Source organism: Dendrobates tinctorius, unplaced genomic scaffold (assembly GCF_039654945.1).
Source record: "Dendrobates tinctorius isolate UK_male_01 unplaced genomic scaffold, ASM3965494v1 ptg000113l, whole genome shotgun sequence".
Taxonomy (NCBI): Eukaryota; Metazoa; Chordata; class Amphibia; order Anura; family Dendrobatidae; genus Dendrobates; species Dendrobates tinctorius.
The window spans coordinates 2481891-2497826 of record NW_027361781.1 but is presented as its reverse complement, the minus strand read 5'-3'; the positions used below and the strand labels follow the sequence as shown (position 1 = coordinate 2497826).

The 15936-nt window shown below is 45.7% G+C and overlaps 1 protein-coding gene across 1 annotated transcript in view; it reads left to right on the top strand.

The window, feature by feature from the left end:
• Positions 1-1893: 1893 nt before the first annotated feature.
• Positions 1894-15936, top strand: part of SIGLEC15 (sialic acid binding Ig like lectin 15) — a 56892-nt gene continuing 42849 nt past the window's right edge. Inside the window, exon 1 of the mRNA XM_073589821.1 lies at positions 1894-1974. Within this exon, the coding sequence (XP_073445922.1) occupies positions 1923-1974 (52 nt within the window). The 5' untranslated portion in view covers positions 1894-1922. The remainder of the gene's footprint in view (positions 1975-15936) is intronic.

Below are 15936 nucleotides of genomic sequence, written 5' to 3'. Positions count from 1 at the left end.
ATAGGCAGAGACAGTCAGGGGGGTGGCCCTGACACAAAGAACAGCAGGACAAACGAGGCCCCGGGGGTACCAATTGGACGGCGAACTCAGACTGGTGAAGCGCTGGCGGTAGATAGGCCTAGTGCAGCCCCAGCGAAAGAGCCGCGAGGAACGTCACTACGACTGAAGAAAGGTGCAGGTACCCAGGCATGAATACGGAGAGCTGTGAAGGTGCTGCGGTGTATGGCTACGGTCGTCAGGAGGACGGCCAATAAACTCGGACCTGTTGCAACTGAAATCTGCCTCCGTCTGGTGTCTGTGTCGTCTGGTCGCGGTAAGCAGTGGACCACCCCCAATCTGGGCCTTACCACAGAGCCTTCGGATCTAAGGACCCCAAGTTGTGCCGCTTTATATATATTCCGTCATGTTGTTTTTATTATTTCACTATGTATATACTTTTGTCCTCATCTGAGTATCTCTACCACGCAACAGTGGGTCATTGGTGTTCCTAACAGCCCTCTTATTCATTTATACTTCCACATGCACATTGCATATTGTTCCTTTTCATATTATTATTATAGTTGGTGCCTTCAAGGATATGTATGGATGATCCTGCATTTACTTGTTATAAATGAATGGTCTGAAGAGCTGACTCCTCAGGGGCAGAGACTGGAAAACATCACTTCATTCTTTGAGTTTTGTCTCCCTCTAGTGATCACAAAAGAGAATTGCAATATTTGTTTGTTTATTATTATTAAAAGAGAAACAGGAATACACCGATACATTGTATCTAAGACATATTTGAACTGCAAATCTAGGCTGTAATATGTAATATTCATCAATTTTCTGTAGCAAAGTTACAAAAAAAATATTCTTTCCCTGAATTATTGGTTAGATACAGAATAAAATGATCATTATGGGGCAATGGACGATATTCCTGCTCCGTATCACAAGCAGAAGTGAATACGAGATTCCGACTGTTTTTATATGATTAGAAAGCCAGACACTTAGATAGAAAATCAATATTTCAATCATTCAGCATCAAATCATCCAATTGAGATACTTCATGTGTTAGGTGAAATCTCCAGATAATTGCATTTTATGATATGTGGACCACAAAGGAAATAAGTACCCTTATTGTGTCATGGATTTATATTATAGATGGTCAAAAAGATTTGCAATTCCCTGGTTCAGCGATTACATCAGTAGTCCATGGCTGCCGAATTATAGCCCTGCGAACCTCCTCGTATGTGCCTGCATCCCCAACACTTCTGATTACTACTAATCAGGAGACAGCAAGGAGGAGGTTCTGATCTGGGCTACAGTTACGCAATTCTTTTTTCAGTATAGCAGTAGTTATATTCATATACATAGTGACAGTATTATAGTAGTTATATTCTTGTACATGGGAGCAGTATTATAGTAGTTATATTCTTGTACATAGGAGCAGTATTATAGTAGTTATATTCTTGTACATAGGAGCAGTATTATAGTAGTTATATTCTTGTACATGGGGGCAGTATTATAGTAGTTATATTCTTGTACATAGGGGCAGTATTATAGTAGTTATATTCTTGTACATAGGGGCAGTATTATAGTAGTTATATTCATGTACATGCAGGAATTCTCTCAGTTCAATGGATCTGTAAAAGTGGGCCCAAATTGCGACCTAGAGCATTTTATAAGGAATTAGTTTTGCACTGATTTAGAGCAATGTAGTTATTTATTTGTGTCCATATTAACGATTATTACCACAAGTCATACAATATGTATTTATTTGTAGCATCTTCCTCAGGAATATATGACGAAGTGGAATATTTCTCTATGCTGCCTTAACACATCAAGTGCAGCATCACATGGCCTCCACATCATCCTTACTTCCCTTTTTCCAAAAATTTCTTCATAGAACTTCATCTTGCACGCAAGTCTGATCAGTAAAGAAGATGAGAGCATTATTCCTCTTTTTTGCTGGTTGCCTCTGCCTTCCATCTAACAGTGAGTATTTATACCCAAGTATTTTAACATTTAAAAGATGAAGCCTCTTCTCCCAAGCGAGCTCCCTCCACAAAGCAAATGCAAGGTAGCGACATACTAATATTTACTACAAAGACATAATGACCTTATTGTCACTAACTTGTATTTTGTATGCTCCAGTTTGAAGAGAAAAGAATTAACTCTTTTAACCCTTTCACGACATATGACATAACTGTACGTCATGATCAGGAAGGGGTCCCTTCAAATGAACGCACCGTAATGCAAGGGAATCATGCAGTCACATAAGCTGTGACCGCACTATCACCATCGGGATCTTCAGTGATAGCTGAGCCCCTGCTTTCACAGTTAGGGGTGGTTCCTGCTCGCAGAGGGAGGGGGCTACCTGTCTTACCCGATCGGCACCACTGGGACGCGATCACGGGGGGTCTGATGGTTTCCATAACAGCAACAGCCGGAGGTCCAATAATGACCACCTGGACCATCAACTACAGTGACCTGTTAGACCACACTAGGAACATAAACTAAAAGGTGTTTATTCAGTGTAACATTGACAGGTGTAATGCATTGCAGTACATATGTATTTCAGTGCATTACAGCTGTGATCAAAGTAGTAAAAGTTGAAGCACCATAGAGGGACTAAGTAAAAAAGCAAAAATTAGTATGTTTTTTAACTAAAAATATTAAAAATATCACAAAAGAAGCAACAACAAAAGTTGTTTAAAAAATATTCTGCCAATAAATGTGCACTGTCACGGGGTCCTTCTCCGGTATCACACAATCAACAGAGCAAGGGAAGTGTGAACAATCCCAAGACCTTTATTATAGGCAAAATTAGAAGGTCCATAAACAATCCACCACACTGAGGATACAATAGTCCAGAACACGTATGCAGTTCCGTAACAGGATAAAATGTCCCGGAAGATGAGAGTCCAATAATGAGCAGCCAGAGGATAAGATGGGTCCATACCCTTTCTCTCTGACATGCTGTGTGATGAGATGAGATGAGCTGAGATGTGGTCTCTCCATCTCAGGGTCTTTTATACCACAGAAAAGTAAGCTATTTTTAGAATTACCCAGTGTCCTTCAGTATACCCTCACATTCTGTTCCCTCTTTAGAAGTCAATCAGTATTAGCATATCAGTACACATCAATAGACAAAGATAAACACACACTATGTACAGTCAGGCTGCAGACAGTAAGTGAGCTAATTCAATTATCAGCCTTTTGGAAGGTAATTGAGACTCCAGACAATATGGGGAATACACAGAATGATACAAGGCAACAAGAAAACATTATGAAAATCAGTGAAATAGAAATATACACAAAATGATATCCACATAGTCTATCACACGATCACAACCTCTCCCCCCTCATAATAAGTGAGCACGCCATGAGGTCTACACAGACCTCTGGCCTGCTCACTTTAGTCCACATTGCTCAATCGCTTATAGTTCCTTGTACAGTGGCAGAGGTAGGTCGGCCTGGGAAGTCTACGGTTCTTCTTGTTGCAACAGTCCATTGGCGTTCTGGTGTTGGCTTTCCCGCTTGTATTGGATGGAGAAGCTGCAGGGTTGTAAGGACAAGCTCCACCGCAGCAATCTTCCATTGTCCCCTGATACGCGGTTCAGCCATGTAAGGGGGTTGTCGTCTGTAACAATTGTAAAGTCTCTGCCACACAAGTATGGCTGCAATTTTTTTAGTGCCCATAAGATGGCAAGGCACTCCTTTTCAATAGTGGCATAGGCAACTTCCCGATCCAGTAGTTTCCAACTGACAAAAGCAATAGGATGTTCTTCTCTGGCAGCGTTCACTTGGCTAAGTACTGCCCCAATCCCAAAGGTGGATGCACCTGTCTGCACGAGGAACCTGCGCTTATAAAAAGGGGCAGCCAAGACAGGAGCAGTGATGAGGCCGGTCTTTAACGCTGAAAAGGCATCCTCGCATGCAGTCATCCACGTCACATTCCTACGGCATGTTCTTGCGGTTCAGTTCGGTTAGGGGCTTGGCCAAGGTGCTGAAGCTAGAAACAAATTTTCGATAGTAACCAGCAGTTCCTAAAAATGCAAGTACCTGCTTTTTAGTCTGGGGTCTACACCAGTTGCTAATGGCTTCCACCTTGGCAGGCTCAGGCCTTAGGGTCCCACTCCCTACTCTATGCCCGGGGTAATGCACCTCAGCCATCCCTATTTGGCACTTATCAGGGCGAATGGTCAGTCCTGCAGCAAGGATACAGTGTAGCACTATGCCCAAGTGTTTAAGATAGTCCTCCCAGGTGGTGCTAAAAATGGCAATGTCATCTAAGTAACACAGGCAAAGTCCTGACATTGTTGTAACAGTCGATCTACCATTCTCTGGAAAGTAGGGGGGGCAGTTTTCATCCCAAAGGGCATTCCCAGAAACTCAAAAAGCCCAAATGGAGTAATGAAGGCTGAGCGCTCCCGAGCGTCCTCCGTTAGGGGTATCTGCCAGTACCCCTTGCTCAAGTCTAACGTAGTCACAAATTGGGCACTGGCCAGACGATCCAATAGATCATCAACCCTGGGCATGGGGTAAGGATCACTCTTGGTGGCATCATTTAATCGCCTGTAATCAACGCAGAATCGTGTTGTACCATCCTTCTTGGGGACCAGGACGACAGGAGAGGCTCAAGAACTGTGAGATCACTGAATAACTCCCAGTCATTTCATCTCCTCCAGTTCGTCCTTTATCATGCCTTGAACAGCCTCTGGAACCCGGTAGGCAGTCTGCTGGATGGGGAGTTGTCTGGGGGTTTCTACATGGTGGCTGGTGAGAGTAGTCTTCCCCGGCTTTGAGGAGAAAGCAACAGCCCTCGACCTTAGTACAGCGAAAATATTGTCCTTTTGTATATCCGATAAATGGGATCCCAGAGGCACTTGTTCCAGTGATCCTCCCACTTGGGCAACCTGGAGAAGATCGGGGAGATACTCGGCAGCGGCGGTATCACTAGGGGGGTGGCAGACAGCTAGAACAGGCAGAGATCGATCGTGGTAGTCTTTCAGCATGTTAATGTGGACGGTTTTCTGTCGTCGACCACTAGAGTCCAGGCCAATAACGTAGTTAGTGTCATTAATTTTCTTGACAACCTGATAAGGGCCTTCCCACACTGCTTGAAGCTTGTTGGCAGGGGAAGCAGTAATCATGAGCACTTGTTGTCCTTCCATAAATTCCTGGGTCCTGGCATTACGGTCATACCAGGTTTTTTGTCTGGACTGGGCCATTCGCTGATGTTCTTTAGCCAAGGTAGCTAGCTGGGCGAGATGGTCTCTGAACTCTAGAACATAGGGAATGATGGGCATTCTGGTTTCTGAGATATCTCCCTCCAAATGTTCTTTCAGAAGAGTGAGAGGCCCATGGACCTTCCGGCTAAACAGTTGTTCGAAGGGAGAGAACCCTGTGGACTCTTGGGGAACCTCCCGATAGGTGAAGAGGAGATGTGGCAGGTACTTTTCCCAGTCTTTTTCAATGTCAAAAAAAGCCCTCAGCATATTTTTTAGGGTTCCATTAAAGCGTTCACATAGTCCATTGGTCTGCGGGTGGTATGGGGTGGTGCGAATGGCTCGAACACCACAGGTATGCCTTAGGGACTGGACCAGATCTGACATGAACTGAGTGCCTTGATCCGATAATATTTCACTAGGCTACCTTTACTGCTGTAATACTGGACAGGGCCACAGCTTCAGGATACCTAGTGGCATAGTCCACCACGGTCAAGATATATTTTTTCCCCGACCGGCTGCGGTGGGCCAGAGGACCTATGATGTCGACAGCGATAGTCAGGAATGCCCCCGTGTCTCTAAATCCTGACACTTTGTATCCATCAATTAAGACGTCCTGCAGGTGGTGTTGCCGTTGCTCTAAGTAGCTAAAGGACAAAGACTGGAGTCCGTACACTCCAGGAGGGGTATCTATGGTGCCGTGGTCGGTGGTCCACTCTGGTAGGGGTGGTGGTAGCTCTTCCTCAGGCAGGATGGAGTGTACAAGATGCACTGGACGAGGTGGGGCTGCGTGGGGCTCCCTTCGAATCCTTGAGGGCAGCCAGACTGCAAATATCCAGGTTGCCCACACCCATAACTTCTCCTCTCTGTGATAACCCCAGGTCGTGGTCGGAACTGTTGTGGCCTAGGATTGTGAGGCGTGATTGTCATCGGCTTGCGACTAGGTGGAAGGGCAGATATAATCGGAGGGGGACGGGGCGCGGGAGCAGGCTGTGGTTCATTGTCCAGAAGCCTCCTTCATTGCGGCCAGATAGTAAGGGCTTCATCTGCCAGGGCTGCAGCTCTGTACATGGCGTGCACTCCCTGACCAATTCCCGTACCTCTGCGGGGCATTTGGCAAGAAATTGTTCTATAAGGAACGCCTGTATAACATCTTCCACAGTAAAGGCGTTTTCTGCTTCCAGCCATCTCCGACATGCCTGGGACATCTTATGTGCATACATCCTAATGATCCCCCTGTGGTGCATGGGAAGTCTCGGAACTTGGCCCTATATGAGTCTGGAGTGACAGCATGGTAATCCAGGATAGTCCGCTTTACAATGTTAAAATCCCGATTTCGCTGTGCGTCAATGGTTCGGTAAGCCTCCGCCATGCTACCGTTCAGGAGTCCCACTAACAAACGCATCCAGCTAGAGTGGGGCACCTCCATCACAGCACACTGCTGCTCAAAGTCCTTGAAGAACCCCTCCACATCTTCGGAAGCCTCATCAAATGGCTTAAACTCTGTCCGGGTGACACATACAGGTTCCCGGATCGTTGGGGTTACACTCCACATTGCGTTACTCCCTCTTTCAAGCTCCATTGCTTCTTGTCTCCGCTGTGCCAGGTGGGCAGCCTCCTCCTTGTACTCCTGAGAGATGCCTGGGCCCAGAACCGCCATCTCTTCTTCGTACCACACCAACCACTAGCTTTTTTGGATGGGGATCCCTGTCTCCAGTGCTCGTCCTTCAGACATCTGGGAGGAGGTGGCCAGGCTAGCACCCACCAGTAGGTCAATTAAGACTTCTTTAGTCAGTCCCTGGTAGTTCAGGCCCAGGTCTCTGGCTCTCTCCTGTGAACTGGATACAGTCCAATTTCTGTACTCACTCTGTGGGTGGTTCTCCATTGGGTTACACTCTGTTGATCCCACTGCTGCCACCAGTTGTCGTGGGGTCCTTCTCTGGTATCACACAATCAACACAGCGAGGGAAGTGTGAACAATCCCAAGACCTTTATTATAGGCAAAATTAGAAGGTCCATAAACAATCCACCACATTGAGTGTAATGTAAAATGTCTATAAAGTATGATGTTTTCTGTAATCTTCTAGAATCCTCCATTCTATGAGAAAGTAGCCTGTCAGCTTTTACAGCCCCCTCCTTTTGCCCCCCTTAGCAGCTGTGTGTGTGTACAGCTCTCTGCCTGCATCTGAAACCTGATACCGGGCATTTCCTCTCTAAGATTCTCCCTTCCCCCCCTCCCTGCAGCCAGGAACAGAAGTCTTTTGTTCCCTGGACATGTGGCCTGAATAAAGGTATAGGAAATATTAAAAGATGCTCTAACGTGCACTTCCCTTGTGTCAGAGATATAATAACCATATCACTGCGTAGGCAGCTAAACCAGCTTACCAATCTCTAATTTTTATGATCCTAATCCCTCCAGAAACTGAGATATGGATTGCTCCCAAATGGAGTGTCTTAATTATGGCATGCTTGGTGTTGTGGGATTCTATGCGATAAATCACAAACAATGATGCCCTATGTGTGTTGGTACGGGCTTTTCTTATTTAGATATAGTTATTCTAAGTTTTGAAGCCAAATCATAACTTAGAGAAAGGGGGATTGGACCTCACCAGACCGCCCATTTCATGAGGTCACAGACCCTAGGCTATAAGGTATTCCCTACCAAATTCCAGCCAGTTGGAGCTGCAGAGTCCGTGCTGACAAGAACCCCAGATGAGTGGGGACATTTGACTAAGCGGCCCATCCCCCAGCCACATGGTCTGCCTAATACCACCTAAGCACATGTAAGTGTTACTTTCTGCCTTTTAATCCTTGTTGCTTTCATATACTTGTACTGTACATATTTAATGTCTCAAATTATAGCATCTTTATCTATGTAATCACTGCCCACATTTTGGGCAATAAATGATAAAATTATTCAGTCTGCCTTCATACTCTAAGAAACGAACTATGCGCCTTTTTTAGATAAAAGGCTGTCACATTGTAGAAGGATCAACTTTATTCTCATTTGCACAAGGAAAGACTAGAAGCAATGGGATGAAACTGAATGGGAGGAGACACAGATTAGATATTAGAAAAAACTTTTTGACAGCTAGAGTGATCAATGAGTGGAACAAGCTGCCACGAGAAGTGGTGAGTTCTCCTTCAATGGAAGTCTTCAAACAGAGGCTGGACAGACATCTGACTGGGATGATTTAGCGAATCCTGCTTTGAGCAGGGGGTTGGACCAGATGGCCTAGGAGGTCCCTTCCAACTCTACGATTCTATGATTCTATAATCGCTACTAATTTGGGGGTTTGCCACGGACCCTCTTAATTAACTCTTTGATTAAGTAAAGCGTGGATGGTGGCAGCATGGTGTGTGAGGTTGGTTAGGCTAGTTGGCAGTACGGAAAGGGTCTTATATGCTGAATAAGGGGGGCTGCGGCCACAGCATTGATAATTCCCTTACTGCAGCAGTCTGATTGGCTGTGCACAACAAGCAGCCCGTCCAGCGACTAATTATCCTATGTGCAGTTCCCTGACTGACCTGAGGGTAAGGGGGCGCCGGAGAGCTGCGAGTTCCAAAGTGGAACATAACTCCCCGCAGTTCTTGGAAGGTTGCTAGCAGTGGTGGGACATCCAAAATACCCCATGCGGTAAATCGTTAGAGCAAGGTTAGCTTGCTGTGTTTCGGTCACACCGTGCCAGTGGTGGGATAACTAAGATAAGCCCCCACTGTGCCTGTGATAGCCACGTGCCGGCAGTGCGTCGCGTCCCTCTGTCCGCTGACAAACCCGTGTCAGTGTTGGGATCATGACATATTGGTGGCACCGGCCGTGCTGTTCGTCACACTGAGGATACAATAGTGCAGAACACAAATGAAGTTCAGTAACAGGATAAAATGTCCAGGGAGATGAGAGTCCAATAAACAGCAGGATAAAATGGGTCCATACATTTCCCTTTCTCTCTGACGTGCTGTGTGATGAGATGACATGGGATGAGATCAGATGAGATGAGATGTGGTCTCTCCATCTCAGGGTCTTTTATACTCCAGAAAGGTAAGCTATTTTTAGAAAACCCATTGTCCTTCAGTACACTCTCACATTCTGTTCCCTCTTTAAAAGTCAACAAACTAGTTTCATAATACAATGCACAATTAGCATATCAGTACACATCAATAGAGAAAGATAAACAAACACTATGTACAGTCAGGCTACAGACAGTAAAGCCCCCATTACACATAACGATGTCCCAGCGATCCCACCAACGATCCAACATGGATGGGATCACTGGGACATCGTTATGCTGATCACTGGTGAGCTGTCACATAGACAGCTCACCAGCGATCAGGACCAGCGAGCAAGCTGGTTTCTAATGTAAACATCGGGTATCCAGGAGCCGCGGCTCTTGGATACCCGATGTTTACCACATAACACTTATGCAGGACCGAATTGCAGCAGTTATGCCAATAGTTAAAGAGTGTTTAGAGCGCGCACAACATGCCCAAAGCACGGTATACAACCGAGCGGCTAAAACACGAGTCTTTCAACCCTGAGACAGGGTGTTGGTATTGGTACCTACCGTAGAAAATAAATTTCTTGCGAAATGGCAGGGACCATACGAAGTGCTGGAGCCAATAGGTGAAGTCAATTATAAGATACCCCAGCCAGACAAGAGAAAGCCCGAAACAAATATACCACATAAACTTGCTTAAGGCCTGGCGGGACAGGGAGAGTCTGGTGGCAGGAGCTGCCCTTGAGGATGGTCCTCGAGGGGCACCACCTTCTAAGGTAAAAGACCCCCAGGTAGCTCTGCCAGAAGTGGGTATTGCAGAAACGCTATCCGAAAGCCAAAAACGAGAGACCAGGGAGTTCATACAGAGGAACGCAGATGTTTTCTCGGAACTTCCTGGCCGGACTCACCTAATTAAACATGACATTGTTACTGATCCACAGGCGCGGGTACGGCTAAAACCATATCAAATTCCGGAGGCTCGGAGACAAGCCATTGCCCAGGAAGTGAAGAAGATGTTAGAGCTCGGGGTCATTGAGGAGTCCCGGAGTGATTGGGCTAGCCCTATCATACTGGTGCCCAAACCCGATGGGACTATCCGATTTTGTAACGATTTTCGGAAAGTAAATGAAGTATCGAAATTCGATGCCTACCCGATGCCAAGAGTCGATGAACTGATAGAGAGACTGGGTTCGGCCAGGTACATATCCACTATTGACTTAACAAAAGGTTATTGGCAGATTCCCCTCACGGAATTAGCCAAAGAAAACTGCCTTTGTTACGCCCCAGGGATAATTCCAGTACCGAGATATGCCATTTGGGTTGCATGGTGCCGCAGCCACCTTCCAACGTCTAATGGATATTGTCCTAAAACCCCATGGCCAGTATGCGTCTGCATACTTGGACGACATCATTATCTTTAGCGATGACTGGGACACGCATTTGTCAAAAGTACAAGCCGTCTTAGACTCCCTAAAAACAGCTGGGTTGACTGCCAATCCCAAGAAATGTACTTTGGGATTGGAAGAGGCTCGCTATCTGGGATATAGCATAGGGAGAGGCGTTGTGAAGCCTCAAGCCAATAAAGTGGACGCTATTCAAAATTGGCCACGACCGGTAACCAAAAAACAGGTTGGAGCTTATTTAGGGATCGTTGGTTATTATAGGCGGTTCATCAAACATTTTGCGACCATCGCAGCTCCTCTCACAGATCTTACTAAGGGGTCGAAATCTGTCACAATAAAGTGGAACGCAGAAGCAGAGGAGGCCTTTCAACGATTGAAAACAGTCCTCTGTGACCAACCAGTGTTGGTTGCACCAGACTTTAGACGGGAGTTTATTGTCCAAACGGACGCCTCTGGGGTGGGTCTCGGCGCGGTTTTGTCTCAAGAAGTAAATGGCGAGGAACACCCAGTGGCCTATCTAAGCATAAAGCTTACGAGAGCAGAAAAGAACTACAGTGTAGTTGAGCGGGAAGCCCTGGCTGTGAAATGGGCCCTGTGCAGCTTGCGCTATTATTTACTAGGTCGCCAGTTTAGGCTAGTGATGGACCATTCGCCCCTAACGTGGATGTCCCGGGCAAAAGAGGGCAATGCGCGGGTGACACGCTGGTTCTTAGCATTACAAGGGTTTAAATTTTCCATTGAGCACAGGGCGGGCACAGCGCACAGAAGTGCAGATGCGTTGTCTAGAACGCACTGCTTGATGACTTGTCGTGTCCGACCCCACGGGCTCGAACAGAGGAGGGGGGTGTGTGAGGTGCCAAGGGGAGAGGTACTAGAAAACAGGTATATTTCTCCCCGTTTCATTTCATATGTCTCCCTGTATTGATGATGAAGCCAGTTTATTTCACTGTATACCAGTCCTGGTTTCCTTAGTGATCAGCATGGAAAGGACTGGTAGTTCCCCCTCCACTAATCCAGGTTTTGGTTTCCTGACTGGTCCAGCTGATATAATCAGGAGGAGTTGGGATCTCTCAGTCTATCTCGTCTGCTGAGCTGGGAGCTGACACAGTAAGATTACATGGACTTCTTTGCTGTTATATAGGTTTATTTTGTAGTTAGTCTGCTATTGTTAGTTAGTGGCCAGACGGCCTTAGATGTTTTATTTCATGTTTGGCATGTGTAACATTGAATAACAAGTGTGCACAATAAATATGCAGTGTCAATATCCATGTGGAACTTGCTAGTCTGCTGTAGTGACTCCATAGCCACACGCTTGTGCCAAAGCAAAGATCCCAGCTGAGCTATCTATTCCCCACAGTAGGTTTAGGTAGAAACCCTGATGTAAGTGCTCCGCATAGAGCACAGGATAAATGTGAACTGATACAAAATGTTCGATACCCCAAATGCCACCAAAATAAACTTCAACACACAAAAAAGCAAGTCCCCACTCGGGTCCATCACCCTTTAACAAAAATATAGGGTATGTCCACGTAACAGGTAGCAAAAAGGTTCTGTAAAAACGACATGGCTCCAACCCAAAGAAATCCAGGGAATTCTGTAATCCGAAATCCAAATGCCACTCTCCTTTCTGAGACCCACAATGTGCCTAAATCGCAGTTAGTGTCCACGTTTGCCATTGATGTAGTTAGGAGAGCACACTTAATTTACAATGTATTGAGCAATACAATGTATTGGGCAGAGCAATGGTAGATTTGCAATTTGTACCTGGCAACTTCCACTGTGCATCTGTTCCTGGAAAACACCTTAGGGTCAAAATTGTCACTACACCAGTAGATGAATTTCCAGAGGGGTTTACATTCCAATACAGGTTTATTTGAGGGGGCTTTCTGCTGTTCTGGCACTAAGAGGCCATGCAAAAAATCTAGAATCTAGAAAAATCTGAGCCTCAATAGCGCTCCTTCCCTCCCAACCCTGCCGTCCGGCCAAACAGTACTGTACAGCCATATATGAGGTATTGTCACATTCAGGAGGAATTGTGTCACAAATTCTGGGACCTGTTTTACTAATTTCCTCTTTAGAAAATGAAAAATCTGGGGCTATAACAGTATTTTAGTGATAAAACTGCAATTATTATTTCTTCACCAATCAATGAAAAATTATATGTAAAATGGGGCCACTTATAGAGGGTTCTGCTGTTCTGGCTGTTCTACATTTCAATATGAGGCTCCTTCCCTTCTGACCCTTGCAATGTGCCTGAAAAGTAATTTTCAACAACCTATAGGGTACAGGCGTACTCAAGAGAAAAGGTGTAATAAATTATGCAGTCCATTTTCTCCTATTTCACCTTTTGAATGTTAAAAACTTGGGACCAAAAGAACATTTTTGTGGTAAAAAATTTAATTATATTTACTTCACGGCCTAATAGTACAACATTTTGTGACACACCTGTGGTGCCAATATGCTCACTGCCCAACTAGAAGAATTATTTTAAAAGTATAGTTTGCAAAATGGAGTCCTTTATACAGTAGGTGTGTCTGCTGTTCTGGTACTTCAGGGCTTCTGCCAATGTGACATGACACTCATAAAGCATTCCAGCAAAATCTGCACTTCAATATGGCGCTTTTCCCTTCTGAGCTTTGCGCTGTGCCCAACAAGTAATTTCCGACCACATAAAGGATAATGGTGAACTCAATAATTTGCGTAGGGAAATATGTGGTCCATTTTCTCCTAATAGTCCTTTTGAAAATTAAAAACTTGGGGATAAAACATTTTAGTGAAAAAAATACTAATTTTTCATTTACACATCGAATGTTACACAAATCTGTAAATCTTCTGTGGGTTTAAAATTCTCACTACACCCCTAGATTAATTCTTTAAGAGGTGTAGTTTACAAAATGGGATCACATGTGAGGGATTTCTGCTGTTTCGGAACTATAGCAGTTCTTTAAATGTGGCATGGTGTCCACAGTTTATTCCGACCAAATCTACGCTTGAAAAGTCAAATGGCGCTCCTTCCCTTCCGAGCCCTGCCATGTGCCCAAATAGTAGTTTTCCCCCCACATATTGGACATCGACATACTCAGGCGAAAATAGACCACTCAATTTGTTGTGCAATTTCTCTTCTTACCTTGTGACAATAAAAAATTTAGGGCTAAAGCATCATTTTTGAGGAACAAACATAATTTTTCATTATTACAGTCTAACGTTTTAAAATTCTGGGAAGCCCCTATGAGTTCAAGATGGTCACAACACACCTAGATAAATTGCTTGAGAGGTGTAGTTTCCAAAATGAGATCACTTTTGGGGGGGTTTCTTCTGTACCATAGCTGCTCTTCAAATGCGACAGGGCGTCCGCAGTCTATACCAGCCAAATCTATGCTTGAAAAATCAAATAGCGCTCCTTCCCTTCCGAGCCCTACCATGCCTAAACTGTAGATTGTTACCACATATGGAGCATCAGTGTACTCAGGAGAAATTGCATAACAAATTAGATGGTCCTTTTTTTCCTGTCACGCTTGTGAAAAGCAACATTTTTGTGAAAAGCACTTAATTATTCATTATTTTCTTCCATTTTGCTATTATTCCTGTGAAGCACCTGAAGGGTTAGCAGGTTTTCAATACTGTGAGGCATGCAGTTTTTACAATGGACTCTTGTTTGGACTTTTCTCACATACAGGACCCTCAAAATCATTTCAAAAGTGAAATGGTCCCTAAAAAAATAAGATTTGAAAATTTTATTGGAATAACGAAATATGACTGCTTATTTTTTAAACCTTCTAACTTCGTAACAAAAAATATGGTTAAAAAATGATGCTCATGTAAATTAGAGATGTGCAAATGTTATTTTCTAATTATTTTTTTCAATATTACTATACTCAAAATTTTTTGTGAAAATTTCACTATTTTCATTAAAAAAACCCACACATCATATCAACCTAAATTTACTACTATCATGAAGTACAATGTGTCACGAAAAAAATAGTCTCAGAACCACTGGGATATGTTGAAGCGTTCCATAGTTATTACTACATAAATGCACACTGGACAGAATTTAAAAATTTGGCCTAGTCAAGGAGGTGAAAATAGGCCGAGGCGTGAAGGGGTTAAAGGATACTTTAAGAACAGTTTACAATTTAAATTTTTCAAACTAACAAAAGAAGTCATATTCATCTTACTGGACCTCATCACTTTGGTTGTGAGTCTTCCCGATTCCATCACTGATCTCGGTATTTCCTGGTTTAGCAAAAGTGTCCAAACACAGATGCGTCAATTGCTTGATAGATAATGTATTATTTTCTCCTTCCCCCATGACGGCACCACGGAGAGAGAGGGGATCCGCCCCACGGGGACAGGAAACCTACCGATAAAAAGGCGGTACCTCTCTCCCGCATCAGTTGGTTTCCTGTCCCCATATAGGAACCTACAGACTTACCGGATGCCGGGGCCGACCAGTCTGGAGGATGACAGCGGGAGCCCCCTGCCCCAGCTGTGGCGGTTACCCGAGGCGCCACCGCTGGGGTCAGCGGGCCTCCAGGGTGCGCGGGGGGGAGAGGTGGCAGCAGGAAAATCCATCCTCCCTCTGGATGGCGTCCTCCATGGTGGCCGGAAGTGGCCCTGGGCCGGAGCAGGTACCGGGGTGGGAGAGCGCCAGCGGGTGCAGGCATCCCCCATGCGCGCCGGCAGCCGGGGGAGACGCTGCCGCCCACGCAATGCACCACTGGGAGCCGGCGGTGGTGCGGACGGGCAGGGGAGCGGCGACGTCACACAGAGGCCGGCAGGCCGGGGGAGGTGCCGTCGCCCGCACAATGCACCACTGTGAGCCGGCGGTGGTGCACGGGGCGGAGCGGCGACACACACGCGCCAGAGGGCAGGGAGCCGCCACCCGCGCAATGCACCACGGAACGACGGTGGTGCACACATGCGGGGCGGAGATTGCGACGTCACACGCCGCAAATTAGCTGGCCAGGGGCGCGCATGCAAAAAAAAATATAAAATTTTCTTTTGAAACTTGCGTTCGTTTGGCTTGAAAGACAGGGGGCATAGTGCAGCCTGTCACCTGGAGCCATGAGCACCGAGCCAGAAGAGCAGCAGCTGCTGGACGTGTCCTCAGACACAGGACACAAGCAGCAGACACGAAAGTCACCACAGCAGCACCATAAGAAGGAGACAAAGGAGCAGTCGCAATGGCTCGGCAGCAGTTGTTCGGAGTCCTGACGCAGCAAGGAGTTCGGGGAGGCAGGGGCCCCAAAGGACAAGCCGCGTGCAGATCCAGGGCCCACGTCTGATTCGGTATCCTTCTTCGGGCTGGCGGGTAAGTGGACTACGTGA